Source organism: Rousettus aegyptiacus, unplaced genomic scaffold, assembly GCF_014176215.1.
Source record: "Rousettus aegyptiacus isolate mRouAeg1 unplaced genomic scaffold, mRouAeg1.p scaffold_m13_p_1, whole genome shotgun sequence".
Classification (NCBI taxonomy): domain Eukaryota; kingdom Metazoa; phylum Chordata; class Mammalia; order Chiroptera; family Pteropodidae; genus Rousettus; species Rousettus aegyptiacus.
Window position 1 is genome coordinate 38,854,942 of NW_023416284.1, and position 23,030 is coordinate 38,877,971.

General features: G+C 42.0%; 2 protein-coding genes across 3 annotated transcripts in view; one reads left to right on the plus strand and one right to left on the minus strand.

The window, feature by feature from the left end:
* Positions 1-8,227, minus strand: part of DAB1 (DAB adaptor protein 1) — a 1,029,186-nt gene extending 1,020,959 nt beyond the window's left edge. For both annotated transcript variants that reach the window (XM_036228292.1, XM_036228285.1), the window contains exon 1: positions 7,989-8,227. The gene's annotated coding sequence lies outside the window, so the exon portion shown is untranslated. The remainder of the gene's footprint in view (positions 1-7,988) is intronic.
* The window catches only part of LOC107518336 (60S ribosomal protein L27-like), a 138,115-nt gene continuing 123,205 nt past the window's right edge, over positions 8,121-23,030 (plus strand). The window contains 2 exon segments of the mRNA XM_036232385.1: positions 8,121-8,182; positions 8,296-8,374. Of these exon segments, the coding sequence (XP_036088278.1) occupies positions 8,121-8,182; positions 8,296-8,374 (141 nt within the window).

Here is a 23,030-nt window from a genome sequence, read left to right on the forward strand (position 1 = left end):
TGATGTTTACAGTAATATTCTGAATGATACTCTATATTTAAAAGCAAGGAAGAATGCAATTCACTTCTAAATATTTCCAGAACATTAGTCATCTTGAAACTTTGCTTATCTGAAATGCCTCAATTTATGTGATACCACATATATAAATTATTTCATACAATTCAATATTAAATGAAATATATTTGGATAGTACACATACAAGCAGTGTTATAATCATTATTCTGAACCTACACTTTTTCAGGCCTTGTCTTAGGTGTGATGTCCCAGAGAGGAATCAGATACATCACTGCTGTCTAGTAACTCATGGTCTAGTTTGGGCACAGGTAAAGAGAACTTTATAACACTATATCAAACTTCTAAGAAGAAAAATCATATACAATGAAGATAAAAAAGAAAAGAGATTGCTATCTATAATAAAAAAGAAAACTTGACAAATTGACTTGAAAAGACAAACCATTAAAAAGAAGAAATGGGAAAAGATGATGAATTAGCTGTCCACAAAGAAGTAAATTCAGATACCCAGTAAAAGTGAAATGATGCTCCTCTTTGGTAGACATCAAGAAAATACAAAGAAAACAGCAAAGAGATAAATGAAAGGATAGTCACCAAATAAAGATAACACAAGAACTGGAATTTCAAGTGATTTTTACTAACTCCTATTTTTCTATACTTTCACATTTTACTATTAACTTGTAATATGTATGTGATTTGAAAAATTAATAATAAAGCGATATATATTTAAAAAAAAAAAACACCATCAATGCTGGTCAATATTGAGTAGAGTTAACTAAGAAGACTTCATGCAGAACTTGGTACCTGACGTGGGCTTTAAAAGACTATTGGGTTGGGAAGAGACTTGAAAATAAAGGGTGTTCCAGGCGGGAAGAGTGACATAAGTCAGAGAATGGAGGTAGAAATAAACATTGGAACTAACCTTCAGGCAGTCTGCCTCATTTGGAACTGGAGAAAAAAAAGAAACAAATGACTGGAGTTCCATGATCGTGGTAAAACCAAACAGATAAGTAGAAATGGCCACCAAGATGCATGTATAAAAATGTGATTTTTAGAGTTAACATTAACAAATGAAAACAGCTTGGTTTCTTCAAGTTCTACAAATACACCAATATTTTGAGTTCTTAGGACTCTGTACATGGTGACACCATGTGTTTCCTTAGGATATAAACTTCCGTTTGGTAGCATTTTCAATTTAAACCCTTTTTCCTGTCAGTTTCCAACTCAGCTGTAAATATTTGCTTGGAGGAAAAATGTCAGTAAAGATCTAAGCTCAAGCTTCCAAAAAAAATATGGTCATTTTGAAACACGAGGAATTTGCTTTCTGCATGTTAATTAAACAAGAAGTCTTAACACCTACAGTTCGAAACTCATTTCAGAAAAAAAAAAAAAAGATTGTTTTTGTTTATTAAAAGACTATGACTACAAATGAATTTTTTATTTAGTATTCATTCTTGGTTAATTCTGCTCCCTTTGAAATTGGAACTTTATGTATTTTGCCAGATAAATTGAGAGGTTGTTTAATATTACTGAATCTCCTGTCCTCCATTTAACTGCTTTATAAGTCATATGTGAACAACTAGTTATTAATGATACAGAACTCTTGCATTTTCATCAACAAAAAAAGAGCCTAAATGTCACCAAGTAATAGTCACTTCCTTGCGTAAACCAACCAGTGTCACACAACCAAGACAGTTGATTTCAACCAGAAAAACACACCCTCTTCTCTTTCACAAGGTGCCTTTCATTTTCTAAGTAGGGGTTAAAATCACAAGGGCCCCAATGTTCCTATTCTCACCAATGTATTAAGAAGCACGGCAGGTAATACTATTATTCTATTTCCGGGAAATTGAATGAGACACACAGAACCATCAGGTGACCTTTTGTACACCTGATAGTGGAATAGGAAAAAAAACAACTCAGGTCTCTGAAATGCAAAACCTATTTCTTTTAAAACAGTGATCCTTCTGAGTATTGGGTTAACGATAAAAAAAAAAAAATTTAATTTAAAAAAAAAACAGAAAAATTTAATCATTTCATGTTTTGCTGAATCTTAAGAGTATCAAAAAGGATTAGTGAAAAAAGAATCTGAAGAATGAAAACGAGATCAGATATTGAGACCAGACACATGGGTTTCCAGCCTCAGTCTTGCATTTACTGTCCACATTACTTGGAGAACTGATTTAACCTCACTGAGCTTCAATTTTCCTTCTCTAAAAATATAGAGTTGTTTTGTGAACTCATGGAATAATATCTGAAAAGTACCCATGAGCACAAGATACGCACTTCATAAAAAAATAACTGCTATGAAGACATTAATAGTGACAATGATGATGACAGTGGTGGTGGTGGTGGTAATAATGATGATGATGACAATGGTTCTACCGCTAAGTAACTCTAGACTCTTAAACAGGTCTCGGAAGTGTATACACATGAGTAGCAAAGAACAAAGACTACCTATGCTCAAATCCCATCTCTACTGCTTATTTGTACCTCATATTCCTTATCTGGAGAGTACGAAGATATACCAAGTTAATAATGTATCTAAAGTGTTTAGAGCAGCACTTGCCCACAGTAAACTTTTCCCTCTCTTAAATAAAGCCGTCGGACAAAAGGATCTGCAAGTTCAAGTTCTATTATGTCACCTGGTCAGGATTTCCAATCCAAAAGAAACACAGTATGGTCAAAGGTGTACAGTCTCTAGTGTCGGAAAGAGTTTAGTTCATATTCAAGTTCTGAAATGCAATGGCTACATCTAGAATAAGTTAATATCTCGAGGTCCATGGTTTCCTCCTCTACTCATTAAAAACTCAGCAAATATTTTATTCATATTTATTGTGCCAGAAACTGTTCTAGGTGAGGATCATAATGTTAGTCATAGGATTGTTACAAGAATTATGAAAGAATACAGGTTGTATGCCCAAAGTATATCTGACACACATGAAGCACTCAACAACAGCAGCAGTGTCCTACTCGAAAGGTAGCTGCTATCAAAATCAAGCTCCGGAGGCCTCTAGCACCCACTGCCTCACTGACGAAATATCCCACCATCATAGTTTCAAACTATCCCATTAGGTTTTATAGCCTATCTACAGAACCACAAACTATGTCCACAGTTGTTCACCAAAGTCTCAAGAAAATAACTCTCTCGACGGTTCTGGCTCAAAAAAGACTTCAGATATACAGATGAACGGAATTGTGAAGCAGCCCTATCAGTCAGCCTTCTGTCCCATTACGTCACTGCGCTACTCCTTTCTGGGACCAACTCTCATATCTAAGAATAGGGGATGAACTTTGGGCTCAAAGTCCTAGGTTCGACACCTTCAACTTACTCCTAGCTGTAGGGGCTTGGCCAAGTCACATTAACTTCTCACATGTACCTTCATTTCTTCTCTGTAAAAGGACAATGAAATCTAGTTGGAAGGACAACTACAAAGATGTGAGATAAACACTTAAGCTCTGAGCAAATGTTAGGCATACAAAGTTGAGTTAGGTGCCTTCTTCTAGGTACCCACAGACTCATGGAGTAGAGCAGAAAGAGCAGAGGCAATAAAATAAAGGAGATCCGAGTTTGAATCCAGATACCACTACTCCTTCCCTTTCTGACCTGGCTAATTTATACGACCTCCTGGAGCTTAGCTTTATCTATAAAAGAAAGATTATAACACCAGTTACATACGGCTATTATGAAGATCAGTGAAGCAATTTATTTAACGTAAATTTAAAAACATGAACCCAACTCATATGTATTCCATATTTGTGGGCCATGCACTACATGCACAACACGACATTAGGTATTATCGTGATACACATAGATGTGTACTATATGAACCCTGCATATGGTCTAGTTAGGAAACTATGACATAAAACAAAGGTCAAAAAGAAATGCAAGTACTTAATAACATATACATTAAAAATAGAGGTGGTGTCAGGGAAAGGATTATCACTTTTTGCACACTTCTGTATCATCTGAATTTTTGTAAAGCTTGCATTATTTTTGCAATCAAAAGAATAATTTAAAAAATCATGAGAAAGAGAAAATAAGAAATAAGTGAAAAAGATGTTAAGGATGTTAATCACCCTTTAGAAACTTGTAAAATGAATGTATTCATTAAACATCAATCATACACCTTTGTGCCAAGCACTGTGTTATACTCTGAGATTGAAGTGATGAATAAGTTATCCCCACCTGAAAGGAACTTACTATCTAAAACATATGAAGAATTATAACTTAATACTTCAATAAAAGTATATTAAAAGTGTTAAGGAAACACGAGCTAACTGTGGAAAAGGGAACTCTGAGTGGATGTTGTTTTGAGATAGATCCTTAAAGATGAGTAAAAGTTTACTAGGTAAAGGAGTAGGACTGTATTTTCCACACAAGAAGGTTACACCTGCAAAGGTATGAAAGGCATGTGTGTGGTGTATAGGTATGATATAAGTGTAGTGTGAATATGTATATGACGGTGTATGGTGATGTGTGGTGTGTGAGGGTGAGTTTGTGTGTGTGTATGTGTGTGAGGGTATGTGTTGCTGTGTGGCATTCTTTCTGCATGTCTGTGTATATGTGCAAGACTGTGTATGTGTGTGAGTGGAAGAGGCTCTATGTGTGTGTGGGTGTGGGTGTGGGTGTGGGTCTGAAGCACTTAAGGAGGGAGCCAGAGGCCATGCTATGAAAGGTCTTGAAGTTCATGGTCATAGATTTGAATGTTTTAAGCATAGGGAAACATTTACATTTTTGATCTGAGGAATAACACGATCAAAGCTATGTTTTAGAAAGATGATGTCACATCTGTGAGGAGGGCACATACTGGAGGCCAGGGGATGAATCGGAATGCTCTGAGGATGATCTAGAATGGGGACAAGGAAGCTGGAGAAGAAAAAATGAATTGGAATCATTTTCCTATCACTCTTAGTTCTGGGTGGCAGGTAAGAGTGTTTACTACACTATCCTACATTTTTATTTTCCACCAAGGTTAAAAGAAATTTTAAAAAAAGAAAACTTTTATAAAAGTTGTCCATTCTGTGGATGGCAGATCTAAAAACAAAGGAATATCTCCCCTCCAAAGTAGCTCCTATATCCAGTCTGTCCAAATGGAGTACCCTAACTTGACCCAAACAAGAGTATGTTTCGGGGGCCATACAAAGCATGTCTGCTAAGCAAACCGATCCCTCCTGAGCTCCAACCGCACTCCCACAACTGAAGTCCCCACTGAAGGAAGAAACGAGGAACAGAGTTAATGGCTTTCTGCAATGCAATGTTTATCTCATAAGTAATTATCTCATTTTATCAAAGCTGAATTAATTCTAAGCAAGTCTACCTGGAATGAATCTTTTGCGGTTTGGAGTTTTTTGGGTTTTTTTTTTCCTTCACATTTTTAAATGACATATGATGATAAAACAAGACTTTGCTTTTGTGGGCCTTTCTCCTCCCTCTCTGTGCTAGAATTCTTCCTCTAATTTTCCTCTACTGCCTGTGTTTTCACTGCCTTCTCCTCCTCCTCTCTCATTCTCTATCTTTCCTACCTCTTTCTCAGCGTCTGACTATATTTGAAGTCTTAAGCTGTCTCTGTGTCTCTATATCTCACCTATGACTACCCCCCACATACCTCTTTCCTCTTTCCCTCCTTCCTTTCCTCTCTCCTTTCCTTCTTTCCCCATATACCTTCTCACTACAAACACACACACACACACACACACACACACACGCGCACACTTCAATTTTAGAAAAGGAACAAGGTCTTTCCTAGTAAAGAGTCTGACTGACAAATATGGTCATAGTAAGGTGACCAAATCTAGCGTCAAAAAAAAAAAAATCTTAGAAAAGAGAGGGCTGAATGGTGGTCCTTCATTTTGAGGAAGGCGGATGGAGCCTATGGCTTCCAGATGTCCCTGGACACCAGTATCACTAGGCAGTCTTCCAGCTAGGCAATTCCTATTTGCTAATAAGCCCCAGACAGCTAGTCCTCATCCCTTTCCTCTGGGAATGAGGTGGCACTGCTGCTGTCACATTGCACTGCTCAAATACTCCTCCGGCTCGGCTAAGAGAGGAAGAAAAGCTATAAAATTCACAACCAGCTAATGTCAGCACTGCAGGGGATCTCAGAGACCACCCAGTCCAACCTGGTCAGGTTACTAAAGGATACACTAGGACCCCAGGTCTCTAAATGTCAGGGGAACCCATTATTAGAAAAACCAGTACTAGGACCTGTTGCAAAAATCTTCTCTGCAAACATCTCTAGGTTTTTGCCTTCTGAATGGAAATCTATTATACAGGGTCCGGAGGTATAAACAGGTAGGAGAGGCTTAAAATAACAGACAGAAAGGGGTTAAATGTACACAGTACACATTAGAAATCCACTGCATGCTCCCCAAAAGATTTTGAGCAGGGAATTCTGGTGAAGATAGGGCTGCAGTGGTGGAGGGCTCTAAGCTCTTTTAATATGGCTGTATTGTAATACTGCAGTGCCTAACCCCGCCAGTCATTCCGAAAAAAAAAAAAAAAAGAAAAAAAGAAAAAGAAAAAGGAAGCCCCGCTCAGCAGCACAACTTCTCAGCCCTGGAAACGGATTTTCTCCCTTTTGCACTCATTTAATAACCACTTTATTTAACATGAGTAGGGGAAATGTGCATCCTCAGAACACAGCAAAGGAACCTCCCTCTGCAACGACGCGATTCCTCGGACATGAAACTAAAACGCATGCATTCAACTCGGCTTCCCAAAGCAGCAGCAAAGCCACTGTGAGGCGATTTGCAGGAGAGCCCCTCGGAAAGGAGGGGGATGGGGCTGGCAAGCAGGGGACACACCTTTTCTGAGCTGTTGGAAACATGCTGCCTGCTAAGTCCGCCCAGACTGTGTTGCTAAGGGTTAACTTGCTGGGCAAAAATTGATACAGTTGATACACACACACACACACACACACACACACACACACACACACACACACCACCCCTACTGCACCCCCCACAACCCCCGCCAACACTACACATTTGAATCTTGTTAATCTTAAATTCCCAGAAATTCCCTAATCAGCCCTATCTTTTCAGAACAGCCCCTCCACCTGGGCTGCATTCCCACCTCATCACCAGTGAAAGCCCAGAGAGCGGGCATAATTATTTTTCTACAAGGTTATGCCTAATTGGCCGCTAACCTAATTGATTAATCATCTCATTTTTCAAGGCAGCATCAAAAATCCATACGAGAGGAGTGGGGGCGGGGGGGGAACCAGGGGTGGGGGGGGGGTAGAGAAAACGTGTCCGGATGGCGCAAGGGGTAAAATTACAGACTGGGGGAAAGACCCCCATCTAGCTTGCCTGGTTTCTGGACACAGAAGTGGATAGAAAAGAACAGAAAAACCAGAATGAGGAGAGAAATGCGCCAAGACCAAAGAAGGACTGATATGGGAGCCTCGACGTTGCCCAGCCAACCTGAGTCCAGCGAAGATAAGTTGTTTCCGCCGAGCCTGGAAGGGTTAAATGGCCGCTAGTCAATCCAGCCTTGGCTGGCGTTGGGGGAGCAAACCCCAGTTTTCGCGAGTCGGCTTGGGGCCCCCGGAGGTCGCCTTCAGGCTCCGGTCACAACTTGCGCGGCTCTGCGCGGCGGCCCTTGCCCTGCGCCTTTGCGCGCCACCCAAAACTTTGCGCACACGGCAGCCGCTTCCCGTCCGCTTTTCGCTGCAAGCCGCGCTCCGCCAAGTGTTGCGGACAGCGTATCCGCAGCCGCCGCTGCCCAGCTTTGGGCTCCAGACTTTTCCCCCGCTGACTCCAATTCTCACCCAGGGGGCTTCCTCGCGGCTCCTGGAGCGCGCCGCCCGCCCTGCGGTGGGCAGGCAGTGCGGGCGCGGCGTTCCAAATGACCACTTCGCGGAGTCTGGGCAGCGCCAGCGTGGCAGATTGGCCCCGCGGCCACCCCCGCCCCGGCGCGCCCACCCCGAGGCTCCCACCCCCGGGCTGACGGGCTCAACACCTTCTCCTACCTTCCAGCCACCGAGGACCACACTCTCCGCTCAGCCCTCTTGACTCATCCTCCAGCTGCCGGAGAGAGCGAGCGGGCTCCGCTTTTGTTCCCTGGGGCTAGCAGGTCCGTCTGGGGCCAGAACGCCCGGGAGATGCAGCGGAACTGGGTATCCCGAACAGGGGAGGCTCACTGCCGGCAGCTCTGCCAGCAGCAGTAGCGGGAGTAGCAGCAGCAGCAGAAGCAGCAGCAGCAGTAGAGATACTGCCGGCTCTCCGCAGGCCACATCTTTCATACCTTATACATCACTACCGCATTCCCCCGAATAGGGGAGCCCCACAGCATTTCGTCACCCAGCACAGAATCCAGGAGCCGCGCAACAGTGGCAAAGCCCGACCTAGCCAGGATGTGAGCAGTGCGAGGAGTGAGAGACCTCAGCTCCGCCAACAGACTCCCTCCCCTCTTTGATCACAGCGAAGCCTATAACTTGTAGCCATTCTGCTGTCCCCACCCTTCGGAATTGTCTCTTTTCCAGGGCGGTCTGAACTTTAGGCCAAGCAACAACAATTAGGGGAGAGCTCGAGGAGAGCTCTCTCCCAGCTGGCACGGTATCTTGGTCTACACGTGCTTTTTACACGGCCTTTCTGGAGTCATCACACACGTGAAGCTTTGCAAAAACAGTCACACACTCTCTTGTATATGTATGTATTTGTATGTATATATGTATATGTGTGTCTGTGTATGCATATTATATATAGCCCCAGAGACACTTTTCTGCACTCTCCACAATCAAGTGTGTGGGCACAAGAGACAGGTCTCCAGCTGCAGTTGTGTAACCTTAAGCAAACTGCCAAATGATGGAGCCTCCATTGATTTCTTCATCTGCAAAATGGGAATCAGATTGTCTCATAAGACTGTTGTGAGAATCAAAAGAAATAAGCATGGAGCTTGACACGTGAAGTGATAGCAAATGACAGGTCTTTTCTTCATTCACCCAGGGCACATCTGCCTCTCCTCGGATAATAACATATCAGTAACCATCACTCATTCAATATATATTTATTGCGTACTTACTTTGTGCCAATCTCTATTTTATGAGTGAGATAGAACTTTCAAAATGACAGAAAACTAACCCTTATTCTCTTGACAATTGCTCCCTAGTAGGAAGACATAAAAAATAAACAAGTAAATTTGCAAAAACAAACAAACAAAAATCATCATAATCACCACGACAACAATTTAAAAAGATGGTGACATGTGCCAGGAAACGACTGGACTAGGTCATCAGCCGGGGTCAGTTGAAAAAGAACTCTGAGGAGATGACAAATAACCTGAGAACTGTATGACAAGGAGCCAGGCAGGAAAGATCTGGGGGGAGCATTAAAGGCAGAAGAAAACAGCAAGTGTGAAGGCCCTAAAGCAGGAATGAGCTGAGTGCCTTTGGGGAGAAGAAAACCAGCTGTGGCTCGAATGTAGTAGGAGTGGTCATTAGCGGTAAGAGAATCAGGTGGGGAGGTAAGGGAGAGAGGCTGGTGTTAAGAGAGGAAGTCAGTAAATCAATTAGACTTTATTCTGAGTTTGGAATTCAGAGGGATGTGATTGTTCAGGGATTGGAGATAGCAGTACTATTTGCATTTGTAAAAGCTCAATCCAGCTGCTATGCAGAGAATGGACCTGGAGGGACTTAGGTGGAAGCAGGGAAACCAATCAGAGGTTCCCGCAGTGCTGGATTAAAGTCCTTTACATTCCCTAGCCTGCACAACCACAGTGACCTCCCCTTTTCTACTAGGTCTGCTAGAAACAAAAGACACTTAACAGGTACCCAGGAAGCTTGAATGTGAATTTCTCCCACCATTCTCTGAATATCCGTTTCCTCAACTGGAAAATGTAAATAATAATATATATTCTCCTTAAATTATTATACGGATTAAAAGAGCCAACGGAGTCAACTAAGATGCTAAATAATCCTTTATTTTATCTTCACCTTACCCCCCATTTTGAGCTCCTCCAGGGGGCTCCCTGAGGGGCCTCCAGAGTGCTCCTACAATACCTATATCCTTGTCTAAGAGAAGGGAGGATAGTCATCCCTACCTTGTAAATGTCTCGTCCAGAGCCTGACAGGGGTATGCTTCTGGGCCCAGGAAGAGTTCCTCTCAGCACCTGGGGAAAGACTTACATTGGTAATGCTGGCCCCTGTACCTATCTGTCATCTTCTCAAGCAGGAAACTGATTTTCATTTTGTTTAGGTTCTTTTGATTTTTTTTTTCTTTCTAACACCCTCATCTAGTTCGAAACATTCAGGAAGGACATCATTTGAAGCATTTGAAGTATAAAAATAGAAGGGGAAAAAGGCCTGGGGGCCTGGGGGTGGGGGTGCATAGAGCCAGGAATGGTAGGAAAGAAAAACAGTCCTTTCTCTCTTAGCAACAGGAGGAAAGGTTCTCACTGAGACACATGCTAATCCTCTCACATCTGCACAGTATAACAGATTCCAGAGGACTTTAAAATCTCTCCCTAATTGATACCACAGGAACCCAATGAGGTGAAACAGGTATGTTTGGATATTGTGCTCCTTTGACAGATGAGGGAGCTGAACCCTAAACAGGTAATATAGCACAGCTGGCACTTGGAGCCAGGTGCCCTTGACTTCCTCTCTCTGCATGCCAGAATGTTTCAAGTTGCCCCAGCCTAATAGTGCTGCCTCATTTCTAGGGCCCTGGAGCATTTATCCAATGGAGACCCAGATCTGTGGGTCCCAAAGGTACTCGACCCATTCCCTGTACCCAGCTCAATCTACTGCAATCCTTCCCATCTTTCTCCAAGCCAGTTTCATTTGGATGTTAGGATACTGAAATTCACACAAGGGTCTTCAGTGTTCAGGAGTCCTAGAAACTGATTTAATACTTCACTGCTGCTGGGTTAGAGACTGGGGAAAGAACAGACACTAATGAATGAATCTTTGGGACGCTGCATGGTTATCAGAGAGAATGCGAGACCTGACTTTGAATATTGTCAGACCTGACTCTATCATTTATTGTGTTCTTGAGCAAGTTATGAACTCTAAGTTTTAATTACTTCATCTATAAAATAGGGCCACCGTCTGCCCCCATAGGTTGTTGTGAGGACTAAAGGAGATACTACAAGGGGGCATTCAATATATACAGTGCACCTTAAATGTTAGTATCCTTTTTTCTCCCTTCCTTCCATCCTTGGCATAAATATTCTCATCATGGCTGATTTCAAGTCACCAACATGATGTCACTGAATGTGGATTTGGGAGGAAATTTGCACTATAGCTCTTGTGAGCTTATGCTGGCTGAACTCAGGGCAGCATTGCCCACCACTCATAAAAATCAACCCCAAACAGCTCCCAGAACCCTTCATCCTAGATCATCTCCTGTGATAGTCATGAGAATCCTCGAAGGAAAATATCATCTCCGTATCTGACACAGATGGGGAAGATGAGACTGGGAGGGACTGAGCAATTTGCCCAAAGTCAAACAACTAGTAAGCAGAGGAGCCAGGACTCAAGCCTGGGCCTTCCGGCTCCAAATCCGGGGATCTTGCCACCTCCGCACCGTTCATTCCCTGTGAGATGGCTGCACAAGACCTGCTCCTGTCTCTTTCAGTGATAAGATCCCAGGGCCTGAGCCTCTGTTTTTCAATCTGATAGGCAGGAATAGTAATCCTGGCCCTGCCTTCTACATAGATGCCCCGAGAATCAAATGAGATAATGCAGATAAAAGTGCTTTGCAAAGCACAAGTATCCTACAAAGATAAAAATATGAATATTACAGTTAGTGGCTGGAGGAAAAATATGGGAGCAATAAATCCCAGGCCCTGTGGGGATTTAAAACCCATGGGGCAGGCGGGACCACCCTGAACACAATCACTGAAAATCTACATTCAAAGCGAAATGTAACAAGATACACATTCAGTCCCCTTTTAACCGCTTCTTGGCACAAAGACAATTGAAGTATGAAGCAGGAAACAATGTAGTTGTAATTACAGGAATAGACTGTCAGAATTGTCTTCAGAAGCCTTATTGCTTTTCAATTTTGCTGTCTACAGAAATATGGTCATTCCTTACTCCAGTGCTGCCCTCTATCCCACTCACCTCTGTCTGAGAGGTCAGGATAACCAGCTTAAAGCAAAGGGAATTTATTGGCTGGTGTCACTTGGCAATCCAGGGTGAAGCCAGCCTAGTCTTCATTGATTCCAATGATGTCATCGTGTTTCTAATCCATCCCCTCCTCCCCTCAGCTTTCCTCTGTTTCTTCCCCTCCCTACATTCTCTCCACTGCAAAAAGCTTCCTCCTGTTGAGGGTGGGTGAGGACATGATTACCAAGAACTCTAGGCTTCTAGCAACTCTCTCCCAGTTCAAACATGAATCCTACTGGGAGGTGGGAGAAGTTCTGCTTCTCCTGGATTAAGTTACATCCCTAATTCTCCATTGCTAGTCAAGAATAAACAAATACCATGATTGGCCAGGTTTAACACAGACCCAATCCTGCGGCCTAATGTCAATGAGTTTGGATTGGGGAGAGGTATCTCCCTACTATAAGAAGGTCCTGTTACCAGATAAAGCAAAGGAGGGCCAGAGAGACAAAAGTGATGGGCATCCACTGTAGTGACAGAGCCACATTCAGACACTAGCTTCCCTGATTTCGAAGCCGTTGCCCTTCCCATAATCCCACACTGATTCCAAGCATAGGGCACAGCAGGGTTAGAAATGTCGGCTAACAAGCAGTTTGTACTGGAATGACAGAGTATACACTCTATAAGTGAAGAACAATGTCTGACTTATTCCTTAGCACTTTGCATATTTTACACCCTCAGTTAATGTTTATTGAGTGAATGACAACACAGGTTGGCAGAAGAGGAAAGGATTCTGAGTCCCTGTAGGTAATGAATGGAAAAAAAAGGCTGAGACTGATGACTGACGGAGGCTATGGGCGGACCTAGATGGTGGCTGTATTTGCTACATATTTGCTTACTCTGCTTGTAACCCAGGCTCAGTATAGCAAGAGTATCACTTTCTGTCACCGGGAGACGCTCCTTTAGTTTTGCTGCGTAATACCGAGTGTCATCTTTAGAAAAGTGCATTTCCAAATATGCTAGAGAACAATGTCCAATTCATATTGGCCTCGTGGTACTGACCACTCGGGCCATACACACTTTCTCTTACTTGTCTTCATCATGACTGATGGCAATCACTGGCAGCTGAGTGCTCCACAAAATGAAGAGCTGGTGGGAAGGGGAAAAGGGAGATTGCCAGGTGGAGAGTGAAAAGGCAGGGTGGTTCCAGTTCACTTTTGGCTGGTAACTTGACCTGGGCCTCTGTTTTAGACTCAGCTATGTTCATCAAATACCTAGTCCATTTTCATTTGATTCTTATAATAATCCAGTGAGGTAGGCATTATTGTGTCCATTTTGCAAACAGGAAAACGAAGACCCAAATAGATTAAATTAACAAGTCTAAGCTCCCCTGTTCTGAGGTAACACGTTCAGGACTCAATTCTGGACCTTCCCAATGATCATGCTCTTGCCACTGCATCACTGCTGCTTCTCCAGGGCCATTGGCCACAGAGCTGAGTCGTGGTGTCTGTCAAAGGAGGGTGACCCTTCCTGTTCAGCCCTTCAATGAAGGAGAGAGGGGACCAAGAACAATATGCTGCATTTCCAAGAAGGCACATTTTTCTCCCTCTTCAGTGGAGGTTTAAGAAAACATTCTCAACTTTCAATGGCATTGTTGCCAAAGACTCTATAGGCACACGGTTGCCAAGGTGATTAGAATGACAGCATGAGGATGGATTCAACAAGAAAGCTCCATGGAGTTCTGAAGATGGTATAGGCCTGCCCTTGCAACTGCAAGCCTCTGGTGTCATCTACCCACTCTCCAAGGATCAGCAAGTAGACAATGCAGTGCCCTGAAAGAATGCTGGTAGGTTTAAGGAAAGAGGGAGCAAGATGGGAAAGACAAAGGGTGGGAGCTCTAAAGACTTAATAGATGTCGACTTACGGAGGTGTATTCAGAAATGTGCTCAGATTGCAATCAGAGACATCCGTTACAATGCTGCAATTTATGAGGCACCTACTGTGTGCATGAGCTCATTGAACCCTCCTCCTGTCCCCACGGTCCATTACTTTAGCACCACATTTATACTGTGTGTTTGTTTGCCTAACTGTTGTGCCCCACTAGCCTGTGAGCTCCTTGAGGCTGTGGACTTTGTGTTGTTGTTCATCGCCACATCCCCAGAGCCTGGCAGACAGGCTGGCACTAATATGGGCTTGGAGAACATTTGATGAATGAATGAACATGCTGTGTAAGTAAGTGCACGAACGAGAATCCATCCAGGCTTTCAGACTCTGAGTCCACAAATTGATCTCCCCCACCTTTCTGAACTCCTATAAAAATTATTGCCTGGTTATTAATTTGACACTCATGTGCTGACATGCACCATCTCTTGAGTTGTTGTACTGAGCTATAATTTGAAATTTTTATTGTTATTAAACATTTCACATGGGAATTTATGTCTTGTTTACACAACTAGACTGTGAGCTCATTCATTCATGCAATAAGCGTTCATTGAATCATGAATTTGGCATTGTTACATGCGTTATCTCATTTAATCCTCCCTCTTTCTCCATGAAGGTATTCATTCAAACCCTACTGTATATCACAGGCACTGTGCTGAGGCTAGGATATCATTGGTCCTCAAAGAACTCAAACTCAACTGCCCTCAAGGGCTACATTAGTAAGCTTGATGAGTGAAGCCGCTAACCACTAAGAGGCTGTGCAGCTCGTGCACCACGCAGAGGTGCCCAGATGAGAGGGTAAGGATGAGGTGAAATCAAGCCCATTCTGCCGACAAAACTATGCACTGGGGCATAGGGCTAGGTCTGCCTGTAGGTAGATATATCTTTTCCTTCACTGGAAGGCACTTTGCCTTGCCAAGCCAGCACCTGAGACTGCAACTGGCCAAAGGGTTACTTTTTTCTAATTTGTACAAGGGCACTGCATTGCTAAGGGAAGGCCTATTATGAATGGGTGTGTATTGAAGATAGGAAATAAACATGAATATGCACACCCACCCCAAAGGCATTAAAATTAAACAGACTGTTGCACAAAAAAAAATACTTCTATAAAACGTATGCTACTTGGAGCTACCCCTAGTTTCTAATTGATTCCTTAAACAACCCTACAAAAAAGACATTAGCCATCTAATTTTACAGTTGGGACAGCTAAATCTCAGAGAGCTGAAGTGATGTCTGTGAGGTTAGTTTATGATTCGAGGCTCAAAGAGGTTAAGTGCATGCTAGTACTGGAACTCAGCTTCTACAAAGTAGTAGATCCTGGGCACCTCTACTTGATCACAGGGTTTCCACGAGGACACCCAGCATCCAGTGTGGCATTTAGTCAAGGCCAGGGAAGATTTGCGGACTTGGATTTTAAATGTGTGCTCTTGTTACAAGGAGTCCTCACCGCAACACTCCTCCACACATGCACACACATCCAAAGATAACGCAGGCGTTCCCCAGGACTCGTAGGCTCTCCTGTCCTGGCATAGCAACCGCAGGGCTCTTCACACACCAGGAGGAATCTGAGAACCCCATGAAGGAGCGGCTGTGTCTGTCAGCCTCACAGGCAGTGACGAGTTGCTGCAGACAACAGACATGCCGGGGGCACCAAGGACCCATTCTGTTTACTTTGCCTCCCTACTGCTCAGTTGTTCAGTGCAATCTGTTTCAGAAGTTCAGTCAGTGAAAAGAGTGAAAAAGAAAATCCTTTAAGCCAACTGGCCAAGATATTTAGCTAGGGGCTTGCTAGCAAAATGAGCAGAATATGGTTTCCAAGGCCAGTGACTAAACAAGGTTTGGTCACCAAATCACCAGGTGGCCTTGGGCCAGGCACCTGCCCTTTCTGGGCTCAGGTTTTTCTTTACAAACTTGGGGCATTGAATTAGATGGAGTCTGAGGTGCCTGGCAGTTCTGTGAGCTATGGTTTAATGACTTTTGGCAAAATCGGACATGGGGAGAACACCACGCCACTGAGTGGAAATAATAACATGGTAGATAGATGAGGAGCCCAGACCTCAAACACCATCAACACTGATAGCTTTAATTGAATGTCCTGTCTGATATCTTTACAGGGCTAGGAATGTTTTCAATTAATGCAAGTTCATAGGTTTTGGAGGAATCTATAAAAAGGATTATGCCCTTGGGGATCTGACCCTCTAGACAGAGAAACAGTAGTGTTCTGTGTTAACAAAACAAGGGCTTTGAAATAAAAGCATTCTGAGTTCAATGCTTGACTCTTCCCCTAACACTCAATACATAAGCTTGCAGTGTGTCCTTGGACAAATGGCTTAACTCCTCTGAGCTGTGATTGCCTCTTGTTAAATAGGGCAACAATAATGCCAGTCTTACAGGATTGTAAAATTAAATGAGATACTATAACTAGCTTTGAGCAGGCATTCAAAAGTACTAGTTTTCGTCCCCTTTTTTCCTTCCTTGAAGATGCACAACAACAAATTATAAAAAGCTTAAACAAACGAGAACAGAGACAAAGGGTGGAGCTGGGGCGGTGCTTGTGTATATACTTACATGTGATTTGCTAGATCAGGAGAGAAGGCAGGATTTAATAGAAGCTCCTTACTCAGAATTCTCCAACAGATACTTGGAAGTACAATCTGTTTCAGGAGTTCAGTCAGCGAAAAGAGTGAAAACGAAAATCCTTTAAACTCACTGGTTTTGGAACATTCTGCCTGTCTTTCTTTTGCTTTCTTTCCCCTGCTCAGGTATGTCAATATCCTACTCATTGTTCAGGTCTCAGTTCAGAAGCCACCTCCCCTTTGAAGACTCCATGAAGCCTGAACAATACATAATCTTTCCCTCTCTGGACTAAACCTCTCTTTCATGCATATATCCCTTTGGAATGTATACTACAGCCACTTGCCTCCAAATCTTATATCTGGTAGAAAATGGGCTCCTGTAGGTTAGAAACTAGGGGGAATCTCACTTGTCTCTGTTATATCCTCAGAGAGATGCAGGCCTGACACAGGTATACAGTCATTATGTATTACTGAGCAAGCTCTCTAAGAAGAAATTAGAAATAGAATGGAAGGAGATCCATGATTTGAAGAAATTTCTCAAACCCAATTTAAGATTCCCAATCCTCTCTCCAAACCACAAAAAAGTATATAAAGATATAGCTTTGTCTTCAAAAAATGATATTACTAGAAAGTTAGACTAACTGAAACAATTAAATTCATAATAATTATAGTTAACAGTTTATAGTTCTTACTAAGGAACAGCCATTACTCTAAGCACATACATATTAACCCGTTTAACCTTCACAATAACCCCATGAGATAGGGACTATTATTAAACCCATTTTGTAGTTGAGGAAATCAAGGCCCAGAGACTTCAATTCTATTCTCAAGGACCCTCAGCTTTGTAAGTAGGGGAGCTGGGATATGAACCCAAAAGTCTTACTCTAGAATTCACATGGAACTTCCTAAATACAGCAGAAAAATTCCCTGTGATACGGAAAAATCTGAGGTTATAATCTCTGGGACCTCATGCGGGTCAATAATCATTGCTGGGCACTACTTCCCCAACAGAACGTGGTTCTAGAGCTACTTTTCTCACCTTCATGGGGCCTTTTACCCAAAGTAATGTATCAGCTGAAGGCACCGCCTTGGGACTAAGAATAGGAAAGAGACTAGAACTGCAACCGACCAGCTATGGGGCCTCTGGGGCGCTTTCCTATTTCTTTAAGGTGATCCTATCCACCTTCCATGCACAGAGAGGCACTGGCTGGACTCTCCCACTGTTATCACCCCTTCTCCTGGCCATAGAATTAATAACGATGTAATATATACCTAATACCACCTGTCCACATTATCACTCTCCTCAACATTGCCCTGATTGCCTAATCATACGCCTAATATAATGGGCCCTTTATAATAGCTGGCTGCTGTCTACCTCATCCCATCTCTGGCCACTCTCTATCCATTATTATTTTCCTAGCATTCCTCTGGCTTCCTGGGGGACAGAGTGTCTGTATGACCCTGAAGTCAGGGATGGTATCTTTTACTTCTGCATTACCCAAACCTGGGATGAAGGTGTTCAGTACATACTGCTAGAGAAACAATAAAATAGTGCACAATTGCCATGTATACAGCACTTGATATTTTTCTCAGGCTTATAATGAAAACAGGATAGAGATTTGTGAGTACTTGTAATTCCATATCAGAAATAAAGTGTTGACCAAACTCACAAAGCTAAGAAATAACAAGTAAAAGCTGAAGCTCAAGCCCTATGTCTTTGAAGTACATGCTATAAACACCCCACCCCAAAATAGCACTCTTTCCTTGCCTAGGTTTTGAACAAGATAAGAAATAAATTATTGTAAAGATGGAGAAGAAAATATCAGCTGCATTAATGTTGGAAGCCAATTTGGAAGACATGGCTTTAGGTCCCTTAGCCTAAGTGTCTTATAAATATTTAACCCCAGAACTCAGCAGCCATACCCACCCAGTCCAAGGCATAACTGAACTGTCTCACCTGAGATAACTGAGGCGGTAAGACCTAAGGAATGAGTGAGTAGAAGGGAACCAATACTCTCTGCGGACAAACTATCTCCCAAGAGTGAGAAGGAAGATGGATCTGAGCTGAGCATTCCTAAATTCATAATCAAAAAAATTATGTTAATTCTCCCAAAGAAAGGCAAATAAAGTCCAGGAGCATGCAAAAAGAAAAATCCCTCCTCTTAGAAAATAGGAATAAATTAAAAAAAAAATTACCTTATTTTAATAGCCAAGAAGACAAGCTTTCAAACTCAACCTTAAGAAAAAAGTTCAATTTTCCAGATATCTCCCAGATGAAATTTACCAAACCCAACATGGATTCATAATTTTCCCTAAAATATTGTTTCATATCCCTATGAAACATTCAGGCAATTGAGTCTACATGTCCATAGCTCCAGAGTTAGGTCTGGGGCTTAAGCTATCCTTGTAGGAGTCACCGATCTGTAGAGGTAACTAAAGACATGGGAGTGATGAGACTCCCCAGAGAGTGGGAAGAGTGATTAAGTCTAAAACTCATCTTTCTGGAATAGCATCAGTTGAGGAGCAGGAAAAGAGGGAGGGCCCGTAGAGGGCACTGGGGAGTGGCCAGAGATGGAGGAGAAACGCCAAGAGAAGGACTAGCTTTGTGAGTCAGAGAAAAAGGAGAGTTAAGGGCAAGGAGTGGTCATTAGTGCCATATGTTGGTGAGGGATCAAGAATTGAATAAATACCACTGGATTTGATTGGTGTAGGTCAATGAGGAGTCATTTCAATGGAGTGATAAGGGCAGAATCCATAACACAGGGGATGATTAAAAAAGGATCAATACTTGCAGATAAAGTTCAAACAGTGTGGTAGGAAAGGGGGGTGGGGAGGTAGGGCAGTGGCTGGATGTATAGGTTAAGTTGAGGAAGAAACGTTTTCTTCCACTTAAAAACATAAAGATATTTAAGCCTGCTAATGGGAAGAAGGAGTCAGTAGAGAAGGGAAAGATGAATGTATAAAGAGAGGTGATACCTGATGGAGCAAGGTCTGCAAGGAGGCAGAAAGATAAGCTCCAGAGTACAGGTGGAGAGTTCAGAAGTATGTCTTTGGAATTAGGTAGATGGAATTCAGATCTACTTACTAGTGGTCTGAATTCTAACAAGTGATTTAGCACTCTACCCCCTTTCCAAAACTCAGCTTCTTCATCTGCAAACTGGGTAGAATAAATAATATCTTCCTGTCATTACAGCTATAAACAAATATCTGATTCATTCTGGGTATATGTTAGGATCACACTTCTTAAACTCAGTCAAACTTGGGCAAAGACATCTGACTTGCTTTGTCCAATGAAATATGAAAAGAAGTGATGTGTGCCATTTCCAGGTGGAAGCTTTGGGAGCTAGTGTGTGATGATAGATAATATTTATTAAACAATTACTAAAAGCTAGATTCAGAATAGAGAAAAAGTCCTTGCTTGTGTTTGCTTCTTTCCCTGTCGTTTCTCTTCTGTTCCCTCATCATTTCTGGCAATCCTTTTCAATCGACTAGATATTGCACAACTTGACTCGCAGTGCGAGAAGAGAGCCAGAAGTAATCTAGCACAATCTCTACCTAATATCAGGACTTTCTTTACAATTTCCCTGGTATTCAGGCATCCAAATTTTGCTGAATCACTCTCTATGACAAATGGCTTGCTACCCCATGTGGCACAAGCTGGACCATAAGTTCTAGAATGTCAAGGTCTCCATTTCCTGTGGCCAACACAGAATCTGGCAACATAGTAGAAAGTTGATAAATAAGTATTAAATGAATGAATAACCAAAGAGAGAAACTTTTGGATAGCTCTAATTTTTAGTTTCCTTGTCTGTTAAATAATGGTAATAATAGTAATCTCAGAAGACATGATATGTCTCAGATAACATGAATGTGAATGTACCTGGGACATTATAGAAGCTATATTTGTGTTGGTTCCCATTTTTATCTCACTTCTTAAACAAAGCCAAAAATAAACGAGTTACAATACAAATTGAGTCATTCACTGGTCTTCCAATGAATTTCTGATAGCCAAACTTATGAGCAATTTCTGGAACACAGACACGATACGTATGCACTTAAAACCATGGACTCACAGATTTTGGGAGGCAGTATAGTTCAGTGGTGAGGAATTCAAGCTCTAAAGTCCAACAGATTTAAACATAAATTCACTCCTTGTGGATGTCTGGCCTTACGTTTCTTATATTCACTAGGAGCCATCAACCTTCTTATCTTTAAATGGGGATATCTCACAGTGTTGTTGTAAGGTCTGAAAAAGAAAATTGTTATAAAGTACTTAGCATTTGGATGGGAACATAGCGAACACTAAATATAATATATTGGTGTTACTAGTTTAGGATATCAAGAGACCTTAGAGGGGCATCTAGTCTAATCCCCAATCAAATTACAACTGCTAGGTAATTAGATCCTGTCAGTGACATGTTACCTTTTACCACCTCACTTCTATAAATAGATATAATCTGTCACTTTGGACTATCCTGATGTATTAGGGTAACATTAGCTGCTGTAACAACAACAACAACAAAAATATAAAGTGTATATAGCTTATTCAAGCTCTCAATTGTTTTTCCTAATTGGTGGGTGGCTTTCCTCTAGGCGGTTAAATTAAGGATATAGGTTACCTCTGTCTTCAACACATAGCTTCCAAGGACACGAAGCTTGTTTCCATCAAGCCATTAGAAGAAGAAGAAATGAAGAAACTATATTTGCTTACTGATTCTCTTGGTATGGAAGTGACACCATCTTCTCACATTCCATTGGTGAGAACTAATCACATGGCAACTCCTAAATGCAGGGAGTGCACATATAACAGCTACTTGGCTTGTAGCTGTTTCCCAGTGGCCACTTTTTGGAACTTTTATGAAAGGGGGAGGATGCATTTTGATGGTCAGCTACATGCATCTTCCATAATTGATAAGCCTATTATCATCTGTATTTTCTTTGCTCTAACATGCGCAGTCCTAGAAGAAAGGTTTTAATTTAAACACCAACAGCCATAAAGAACTACATGGCATATAACATAATTTATAAAAAATTTCAAATGAATTTTATGATAGAGGCAAAAAGAATGTAGAATGTGTTGGGAACTTGAAGGAGAGAGTGATAGAGGAAAAGAGAGAAATGTAGAATTGAGTAGAGCTAGAAGACACTTTACACATAAAATATGTCATATAATCTTCACAAGAACCCTACAGTGACAACATATTCCCTATTTAATAAATTAAAAAACTGATGTCAAAAGAGGTGATATGGCATGCCCAAGTTTACATGATGTGAAACTACAGAGCTCAGACTCAAATCTGAATTGGTCTAGCAACAAAGACAAAGTCTCCCTTTCTACAGATGTGAATGTAAGGAGCCTCTTAGTTTAACTGTTTCAGTCCTCCCTGGTGGCCAGCTCCTCCTCCTCCAGGTAGTCGAATTTTCACCAACTCCTTTTCCTCCAAGCAGAGTAATCTTGCAAGTGGTGTTAGCTCCCACTTCCATTGACAGTGCATTGTCATCTTATCTATAGGTATAATTACAAGCATGGTCTACTGCTTGTCCACTTTTATCGACCTCCCTAATCAAAGCCACTTTTCCATATTGTGGAAATTTGTTTTACAGTGAACTCTATGAATGTTCCACTTGAAATAGTCCCACTTCCACTTGCTCCTCAGCTAAATCCCATCCACATCTTGCATCCACATTTTGCCAGCAATGCCCTATTATTTTGAATAGGAAAGGAAGGGATAGGATCAGGATCATTGGAATTGGAGTATTAAATTCCAAATTGCGTTTAGCTTTACCGCTTCAACCTAGCTTGAAATCCAAGTTTTGAGGGATAAAGAAAAAAAAATTGCTGTATTTGCTCTAATTGATTTCCTCATAAATGATTCATATTTTTTTAATAACTTGTACCCACCCCTCTCATCCAGGAAGCACCCATAAGCCACAAAGGTCCAGTTACTGAATTTGACACAGAAAAATGCTTATTTTTGATCACTACAATTTTTAGGAATCTCTGTGTCTACACACACACGTGCACACGTGCGCACGCACACACACACACAAGAATCTAGTACAATTCATGGGAAGCATTAATTAATACATATCAAATATGAGCTTGACAGGTCTATGATTTAAATACAAAGATGCCTGAAGAATTATGATTCAATATTTGAGCTCCATGCTAGTCTGATGCTATTGTATCCACCTGAACAAATACAGCCTGGCATCCTACCTTTTCCGTAGCTGTTAGACTCTTTCCCTGTAGGTTGGTGACTCTAAAAGGGTCTTTTGTGTGGAGTTAAAGGGTGGGGAAGGATTCCACTAATTGCTCAGCAAGATGGAAGACAGCTGGGGGAGGGGGTGGGCTCCTCTATCCCTGCCTCTGCTGCCAGGAAATGTGGTTCCTCCATGAGCAAAATGAAAGCACCAAATCAGCTGGGTGTCCCATGGAAGCTTCCAT